At 39.9% G+C, this 10,117-nt stretch overlaps 1 protein-coding gene across 2 annotated transcripts in view; it reads left to right on the plus strand.

Annotated features, from left to right (window-relative positions):
• The window catches only part of ccdc135 (coiled-coil domain containing 135), a 102,252-nt gene extending 95,234 nt beyond the window's left edge, over window positions 1-7,018 (plus strand). For both annotated transcript variants that reach the window (XM_073040338.1, XM_073040339.1), the window contains 3 exons: window positions 888-1,082; window positions 3,741-3,880; window positions 6,825-7,018. In XM_073040338.1, the coding sequence (XP_072896439.1) occupies window positions 888-1,082; window positions 3,741-3,880; window positions 6,825-6,915 (426 nt within the window). In that variant the 3' untranslated portion in view covers window positions 6,916-7,018. The remainder of the gene's footprint in view (window positions 1-887; window positions 1,083-3,740; window positions 3,881-6,824) is intronic.
• Window positions 7,019-10,117: the final 3,099 nt, after the last annotated feature.

A 10,117-nucleotide genomic window follows, 5' to 3' on the forward strand; every position in this document is an offset into this window, starting at 1 on the left:
ATCTGAACGGTGTAGAGTTAGGTAAGGGAGAAATACAAAGAGATCTAGGAGTCCTTGTTCATCAGTCACTGAAGGTGAATGAGCAAGTGCAGCAGGCAGTAAAGAAGGCTAATTGAATGTTGGCCTTTATTACAAAGGGAATTGAGTACAAGAGCAAAGAAATCCTCTTGCATTTGTACAGAGCCCTGGTGAGACCACACCTGGAGTATTGTGTACAATTTTGGTCTCCAGGGTTAAGGAAGGACATCCTGGCTGTAGAGGAAGTGCAGCGTAGATTCACGAGGTTAATTCCTGGGATGTCTGGACTGTCTTACGCAGAGAGGTTAGAGAGACTGGGCTTGTACAAGCTGGAATTAAGGAGATTGAGAGGGGATCTGATTGAAACATATAAGATTATTAAGGGATTGGACAAGATAGAGGCAGGAAATGTGTTCCAGATGCTGAGAGAGTCCAGTACCAGAGGGCATGGTTTGAGAATAAGGGGTAGGTCATTTAGGACAGAGTTAAGGAAAAACTTCTTCTCCCAGAGAGTTGTGGGGGTCTGGAATGCGCTGCCTCGGAAGGTAGTGGAGGCCAATTCTCTGGATGCTTTCAAGAAGGAGCTAGATAGGTATCTTATGGATAGGGGAATCAAGGGATATGGGGACAAGGCAGGAACTGGGTATTGATAGTAGTTGATCAGCCATGATCTCAAAATGGCGGTGCAGGCTCAAAGGGCCGAATGGTCTACTTCTGCACCTATTGTCTATTGTCTTTAAAATTTAACTGTAATACAAATGGAGTGGGTTCAAAGATGAATTGTCTTCCTGCATCAGCTGCCCAGTTAAATATAATCCCCTGTTGTTTCCAAACGATACCAGCTATTTATTACTATTTTTGTTTCTCAGATGCTTAGGGAGGAGGAGCAGCGGTCACGGCAAGCTGAGGAAGAGGTGGATTACCTCGCACCATTCCTTGCTCGTTTGGGACAGCCCAAAAAGATCACCGGGAAACTAGCCATCAAGCTCCGCAATGACTGTCTAGCAGACATGAAGCAGAGGCTGATTGATAAAGCTAACATCATTCAAAATAGGTTTGAGAAGGTGCTGAATTTTCTTAGCATTATTCATAGAATCATAGTTAAACAGCAAGGAAATGGCTTTTGGCCCAACTGATCCATGCTGACCAACTTGCCTACCTGAGCCTGTACCATTTTCTTCCTTCCTTAACCAGGAATCTGGCCAAATATCTTTTAAACATTGTAATTGTACCCACCTCTGCAGTTCATTCAACATTCCGACCTCCATCTGTGTGAGAAGGTTGCCCTCAGGTCCCCTTTAAATCTTTCCCCTCTCACCTTAAACTTATGCCCTCTCATTTTAGATTTGCCACCCTGGGGAAAAGATTCAGTGAAGCTATGTCCCTCATGATGTTATAAAACTCTATAGCCTTTCACTCTTTAGCCTTTTATGCTCCAGAAAGAAAAGCTCCAACCTATCCAGCCTCTACTTATAACTCATATCTTCCAGACCTGGTAATCTCATCGTGAATCTTTTATGCACCTGTTCTAGCTTAATGACATTCTTTATGTGTGTGTGCGTGGAAACATCTATCTGTGTTCCACTTGTGCAGCACGGTAGCAAGGTCTGGGTTTCATTTGACTTGCCAGTGGATCAAGGCCTCACTCTGTTAACTCCCCATGATAGCTGATGTGCAACAACTACCCTGCATTAAATAAAATCGTACACATGTAACTTCTATGCTAATTCTTCCTTAAGAAGACTGTCTGAAAGGTGGCTGCAATTCTAGCTACAATGAGCAGGAAGCCCAAGATGCTATAGAAACTTCAGAGAATTTAAACAAGATGTAATATGACATTCAGCAACTTTCTGAAAAGTACAATTGATGAAGAGAAAGTTAGCTACCTCCTTCTATGGCAGGAGAGCAAACGATACACCTCTTCAGAAGTCAGAGAATAGGCAGGAAATTGAGGATGCACCTAAAAGAGAAATCAAATGACCAAATTGCTGAGGCAAGTTCCAAAGCCTGAGGCAACAGTCTATTCATGATTTTATTATGAAGCTTTGAATCATAGCCAATAAATGCAAATTCAAGATCAGCTGGCTTACTCATTTGCAGCTCAGCAAACACACTCACACAGAAAACATTGATTAGGAATGCACAGGTCACTACAACCCAGGTTATAGGTACAGTCAGATCACAGGAAAACACGAGTAAACAGATAAAGATACTGACTGCTCAGCAGTCAAACCTCCAGGTCAGCTCTGGGAAAAGAAATGGTGCTGACACAGTAAGAGAACAGAAACAAAAGTATAGAAATCAGACTGAAGGCTGTACGAGTTCTCAGAGAAAAGAATGCTCTACTCATAGACCAAATTCTGGATGATAATATTTAAGCTCCACTGTTGGGAGAAGATGTGCAAATGAAAAGTGAAAACATGCAGAGAAAAAGCCAAGGAAGAATGAATCAATAGCAAAAAAATCAATTCAACCATACCATATAAGAAATGGCTTCTGTCTAGGTAGCCTCCAACCTCATGGCATGTACACTGATTTCTCCAACTCTTTATTTTTCCCCCTTCCCCTTCCCTCTCTGCCCAAAACCTTGACTATTTATTCATTTCCATGGATGCTGCCTGATCTGCTGAGTTCCTCCAGCATTTTGTTTGTGATATTCCAAGGCCACAGTCCAAAGATATACTAGCTAGTAGGTTAATTGGTCATTGTAAATTGTCCTGTGATTAGGCTAGGATTAAATTAGGGGATTGCTGGGTGGCACAGTTCAAAAGAACAGAAGGGACTATTCCGTGCTTATCTCAATAAAAAAAGTCAAAGTTTGAGAACATTCCAGATATTACAACTAAACATTTACATGGGGTAATCTGATGTGGCAGTTCCTGTTGAAATAAAATCCACACCACCATCTGGAAAAGATAAAAGTGCAGAGGCAAACTCACTACTCAACTGGATATGTGCCAATTAACATTTAAGAAAACAGGTTCTACCGAAAGATCTTCCCTGAAAAGATGCATATCTCAAGAATGCTGTCTCAAAACAAGGAATTTGAATGTTTGGGAATGCAAGAAGCTATAGAGTAGTGGACTTATCTCAATATATCATGGACACACAACCCCACTCTCATCGGTAGTATCCACAGAAGGTGATGTCTCAAAAGTCAATATCCATCATCAAAATTCCACCTACCAGGCCATGCCATCTTTTTGCAGGAGGTACAGAAGCCTGATGTCTCACAGCACCAGTTTCAGGAACAGCCACTTTCCTTCAACCATTTAGTTCTTGAAACAACCAGCAAAATCCTAATCACCTCTGCAGTCTAGTAATGCTATGACCATTCTGATCACTTTGCTCTAAAATATACCTTTTTGTCCCAACAGTGTGTTTTTCTTCTTGTAAAATTGTGGATAATTTATGTGTATATTTTATTGTGAATGCTGCTTATCTGATGTTATGAGCCTGTGATGGTGCTGCAAGTAAGTTTTCTATTGCATCTGTGCATACATGTACTTGTGCATACGTCAATAAACTTGACTTAGCTACCTTTGTGGAATTGAAGCTTATGCTTTTGAATCAATGGCTCAGAACTTTGGCTAAGAATTAAATTCAATGAATATCTTTTAGTTTTAATAGGCAAGTAACAAAGCAGTCCAACTAGAATTGGCTTCCTCAGTAGTGGTGTACCAGTATTAGCTGCTTTGCACCTTCATGTTCTTTTTTTCTAGGAGGCCTTAGAGCTCCAGAATAAACAGCAATGGTACCAGCAGAACCAGATGTTCATGACCAAGGAAGATGAACAGGCCTATTTGTCCTACTGCTCTGAGGCCATGTTTCGAATCCACATCCTTGAAATGCGCCTCAACAAGTAAGAATCCTCATTTCACTATTAATGCACTATCATTGAACAACACTGAAAAACCAACCAAAAACACTACAGATTCCAGAAATATGAAATTAAAGCAGAAAATGCTGGTGATGGTCAGCACCTGGTGAAGGAGAAAGAACGTCAACTTTTCAGGTTGATGATCTTTCATCACTCCTCTCTGCAACAAGTTGGAGTCATTTATCTGAAGTGTTGTGCCTCTTTCTCCCTCTATAGATACTGCGGACATTTTCTGATTTTACCAAATCAGAGCGTACGTTGTTACTGATCCCTATCAGTGCTTAGTCTCCATGCAAGATTATATCATCATCTTTGGTGTTTCCTCTCCTCCTTACAATACTGATTTGCTGGTAGAGTTGTGCTGATACCTTTGGCTATTAGGAATCTCTACCTATCAATGTGGTGCAATACCCAGGAACTAAGTTACAAAGCAATACAGCACAGAAACAGGCCCAACTCATCCATGTCAACCAAGTGCCCATCCAAGCTTATCCCAGTTGACCTATTAAGTCCGTATCCCTCTAATTCTTTCTTATCCATGTACCTGTCCAAATGTCCTTTAAATGGTGTTAGTGTACCTGACTCAACTATTCTGGTAGCTCATTCCATAAACATTCCACCCTCTACATCTGTCCCTGGCTTTGCAGAAAATCTACCTGTATTCTTTGTAGCAGAGAATTGGGAAGACGTTGAAATGCTGCAACACTGCCTCAACTGCTACTGTTTTCCTGGAGCTTCTGAATAGAACCGGGCTGCATTCCATGAACTGCACCAGTGCAGGATGAACCTGTGATTTACATTACTCTAGAAGCCACCAGAGAACCATTGATAAGTTGGTTATCACTCCTTTCTGCAGGCAATTTAAGTAGTTTTAAATCTTACCAACATAATTAAAAGCCAGTGCTAAATGAGTCTCATCACACATGAAAATTTCATTGTTTAGGCACCATACAAATATAAAAGTAATGATTTTATAATTTAACAATCACGTCTTTCAGTCAATCAAATACTGACTTAATTTAGGTGATTTATCCAACAGGTCTGTGTACCAATATTGTGAGGAAAATATTCCAAACAAAATGGCTCATTTTCAATCACAGATTTTGCCTAATCAACGTTTCCCTACCATGTATATTCTGGGATGAATGTATCCATTTCTCTCCAGTGTCCCAGAATTTAACATTCCCATGCACTTGTGCTTTGAAATCCTGTTTGTTAAATCATACTTGGCATGTAAAGATAAAATCGCTTGATTTATATGAGGGAGCCTGATTCAGGTTCCAGGCTGGGTCAGTTCTAACAGATATGCTAGTGTCTGATGATGCTTTAGTACTTTAATTTGGAGGTGATTCAATTTTACATGAAGTCACTGTATAATGTTTTGTGATGATATAAGCATTGGGACAGTGATTACCACTGAGCATTCACTGAGCATCAACCACAGTCAAGTGTGATCTAACCAAGATGAACAATGACTTGTATTGAGCAACATACTCTAAATATGGTCTGATAGTTATAGAGCCACATTATTGGGTAGCTTCTGTACCTAAACTGGCCGCTGAGTGTATGTTCATGGTCCCCTGCTGCTGTAGCCCATCCACTTCTAGGTTCAACATATTGAACGTTCAGAGATGCACTTCTACACACCACTGTTGTAATGGATGATACTTGAGTTACTGTCACCTTGAACGAATCTGGACATTCTATTCTGACCTCCATCATTAATAAGATGTTTTCACCCACAGAACTGCCACTCACTGGATTTTTCTTTTGTTTCTTGCACCATTCTCTATAAACTTGAGAAACTGTTGTTCATGAAAATCCCAAGAGATCAGCAGATTCTGAGATACTCAAACCATCCCAACTGGCACCAATAATCATTCCATGGTCAAAGTCACATAGATCACATTTCTTCCCCGTTCTGAAGTTTGGTCTGAGCAACCACTGAACCTCTTGACCATGTATGCATGTTTTTATGCATTGAGTTGCTGCCACATGATTGGCTGATTAGATATCTGCATTAATGAGCAGGTGTACCTAATAAATTGGCCATTGAGTGTACACGGAGAATGGAATTTTGCCCAGTCACCCAAATGATCTAGCAAAGGTTTATAAAGGCCCCTCCAGCCTATTATACAAGAAGATCACAACTGATTGAGTTATTGCTCTTAACTCCAATTTATTGTCCAAACCCCATAACCTTTGATATCATATTCAAAGATTCTTGCTCAGCTCTGAATGTTCTTAGTGTCTGAGCATCCTCGGCTCTCTGGAGGAGAGTTCCAAAGACTTCAAGCACTGAAAAAATAAATATACTTCATCTCAGTCTCACAGGGCCAGTCTCTTATATTGTTGTGATACTTTCATTTCCCACATCTCCATAAGGTTGTCAAATTAGTGTCAATTAGTGCAGTGGAACTACAAGAATTCCCCACTCATGGGGCTCTGGCAAATCTTCTGGGGCCCCTTAATTAGGTTCTTTATGATGTCAAAAGAGTTTTGCAATGAATTCGCTATTGCACTTGGCAAGTCTTTGGGGGTGGGGGTAGATGTGAGGTCCAGCAAGACTTGAAGTGGAGGCAGTGGGTGAGAGTGAGGGACTGCTGATTCTCAGGGGAACATAACCCAGTGAGACAGTTGCAGAGCCATTGGTATTTTAAATTGTAGGATTGCAGATTATTGATGTGCTACAGGTTTGACAGTTTCTGGCAACTGCACCAAAATTTTTCAAATTTATTTCGTATTTCACCCTGACACCTAAGAGAGAAAAGTTCTCACATCAATTTGCTCAGGATTTGAATCCGTATCTCGTTGTTGCTGACACAATGCTTCTCTACTGCCTATGATTGAAGACATAAATCCATTGTGTTGATGGGTTGGTTTCATTCCATCTACAAATACTGAGGTTAATGCTGCTTGCTTGCAGGCACAAAGAGGCAGCACCAAACAAATACCTGGACCTGGATGACAAAATTCGCAAAGACCCACGGTTGGCCAAGAAATTAAAGGATTGCTGAATATGTTAACTGTCCATTACAGTGCAGCCAATGTCTGGGGAAGATGATCTGATGTCCAGGAATCTTTAATGAAATGTAACAAGCATGTATTCAAAATAAAAAGAAAAACATTGCCAGAAAGATTTTATGTGAATAATTTTAATTAATGAGTTAACAATTTAATGGAAAGTGCTGGAAACACTTAGGTCAGATGGCATTTAGAGAAAGATAAATAATTACAGGGTCCTTTATCAGAATTGGAAAGAGAGAAGCTATAGCTATAAATTGCAGGGGTGGGGTGGGGTGGGGTTTTGTGTGTGTGTGTGTGTGTGTGTGTGTATGTGTGTGTGTGTGTGGTGAACAGAGAGGGAGAGAGAGAAAGAAAGGAAAAGAAGGGACAGGGTGATACCAATATTGCCAAGTTGATCAATGTATTACCGGGGATGGTCGGGGGGGTGGGGAGAGAATGAAGAAAGGTCATGAAATAGTGGCAAAGAGAAAGTGAGAATGCAAACAGACACAATATTCATAAAATACTGTGCCATGGCAAGTGCCCACCAGATGAGGGTGTGTTAGTGAGGGGAGAAAAATTGAAGCCAATATACCAGATTGATGAAGCAAAAATGGCCAGTTCTGATACAAATCAAGAAAACAAGTTACCTGAAGTTGTAAAATTCCTTTTTGAGTCCCAAAGCTTGCAACAAGCCAGATGGAAGATGAAGTCCTGTTTGATAACCTTGTTATCACAGTGCAGGGCCTGTAGATGGGTCAGATTGGCAGCACAATGGAGAATTTAATGGCGATCAGATTAAATACAGGTGCTCTACAAAGCAGTTACCCATTCTGCATTCACCGGAGATGCTGCCTGATCTGCAGAATAGTTCTATCATTGTTTTTAATTCACATTTCCAGCATCACATCATTTTGAATTTTGTTTAAAGGTTTAATTGTATGTGTAAGCAAATTTTATATAATGAAATTTGTAATGTGATCAGTGATGTGCATGTGAGGGATTCCAAATGATGAATCTCAAAGTTTCTCTCTTTCAATCGACACAAGAAAATAAAGAAAGGATGAAACGTCCTTGGGGCTCCCTTCCTTCAATATGCCCTTAGCATGCAATTTCTTCCTTTTAGGTACATGTTATGAAATGTTCTGTACCTTCCTGCTAATTGTTGTCTAATGAATCTGGAAATTAAGTCTCTTCATTGTATTTGGCATGACAGAGTTCTGTATGCAAATACACATTTGCCCATTTTTGAAGGTTTTTATTTCAAAATCACGTGGCTCCCTGTTACTGATTTTAAGTGTTGACCCTTAACCATTTCCTTCCTCTTGGCCCAAACTTGTACCTATACCAGGTACTTTATAACTGGTAATTAACTTAATTCTAGTTGAGGTCTCTTTGCCCTCCAACTATTAATCTTCTGGTGTGAGAAGCTGAAATAGATTTCACCATTAACCAACAGACAGATCACTGCTAACAGGGCCACAAATAAAATTTCAGCTAGGTGCCTTTAAGGGTTAGACTCCTGTCAATGATTATGCCAGTTTGTAGTGATTAAGAAAGTCCCAGTTAATGATATTTGAAGTTCACATTGTGATACACATAAATTTAACGCAGTCTTGTGCACTACCTCCATCTTCCACATGATGGAGGCAAACTGACATCCCTATCTCAACACAAAATTGGCATTGGATACTTTAGGTTGGTCATCTCTGAATGCGAAACAGGCAATGTTCAGGTGGTAACCTATTATAAGAACGATTTTGATGAAATGTCATTGAACTGAAATGTTAACAGATGCCTACCTAACTTGAGCAGTTCCAGCACCTTTTGTTTACTGTCTTTGACAACACCAACACCATCAATTACTTCAGTTTCCTCCCTCAGTCCAAAGATGTACTAGTTGGCAGGTTAATTGGTCATTGTAAAGAGTCCCCTGATTAGGCTAGGATTAAATCGGGGGTTGCTGGGCAGCGCATCTTGAAGGGCCGGAAGGGGTTATTCTATGCTGCATCTCAATAAATAAATAAACAGAATGTGGAACAGGACAACACCACGATGAAATAGCATTAAGTCAATGACCTTTTCATTTACTTTCAAGAAATGGGCTACCAGAAGTATACCCTTCCAGACTTGACAACAGTAGGTCATGCAACTAAAACAGTTTTCAAATGTTAAAACCATTTCAGACTTTACTGAAATGAATGATTCACACAACAAAGTTTCCCATTAACATCACATGCTTCTATACAAATAGGCTCATAAGATTCAAGCATTTTTCAATTTTTGGCTTCAGTGATAAAATTCCTATCTTTAAAACTTACTCCTGTTATTATGGTTGATTTAGGTTTTTACTTATGTGAACCACATATGACCAATGGTCACTATCTGACGATAGCACACCATGCTCTTTTGAAACAGAAAGAACAATCAGCAGTTCTGTGTAATATAAAATGTTTGTCCTAAAATATAATTAATGTATCTGCTCTTAAATTCTACCCCTCTAGCAATGAAGGCCAGCATTCAATTTGTCTTTTTGAAAACCTGTTGCACCCGCAAACTAATCTTTGCTATTCATGCACAAGGATTCCCAAGTCACTCAGCACAACAGCATGCTGCAATCTTTCATAATTTGATCACGAAGGTGATCTTCTATTTTTCCTTATTACAAGGATTACCTCTTAGTAATAATGATCAGTTAGACACAGAGAGAATCTGTATCTACTGACAAGTACCTTTATTATCATGTCTGCGAAGCTTGGTCTCTGGAGAGTTGTTGCTGCTTTACATCTGCAGCTCCTTTTAACACTTCCTTCGATTCAAATGTTGTGTTTCAATCTCATTGTCTCTAGGTCATCTGACTGACCTATATCACCTTATTGGCCCTGGTCCAAGCCAGTATCCATTTATTGCCCTCTTCCACAAGTGACGACTGGTAATTTATGGCTTTTTGTTTGAAATCAGTTTCCAAACCATTAACCAGCTCAAATCTCTCAGGGAAGACACAAACAGCATCATTCACAAACCTACGTATTATATCATATCACAGAACACCTCACAAATAACTTATTATTTAGAAATGATCTCTTGTCCAGCAGATTACCTGGAGTATTGTCTCTAAAACATTGATTCCACTGAGCAAAATGAGTTCACAAAATGGCAGCCCCTGTTCCATCATCCTCATGGCAAGAACAAAGACAATTGGTTTCCACTGCC

The sequence above is a fragment of the Hemitrygon akajei genome, chromosome 3 (assembly GCF_048418815.1).
Source record: "Hemitrygon akajei chromosome 3, sHemAka1.3, whole genome shotgun sequence".
Lineage (NCBI taxonomy): Eukaryota > Metazoa > Chordata > Chondrichthyes > Myliobatiformes > Dasyatidae > Hemitrygon > Hemitrygon akajei.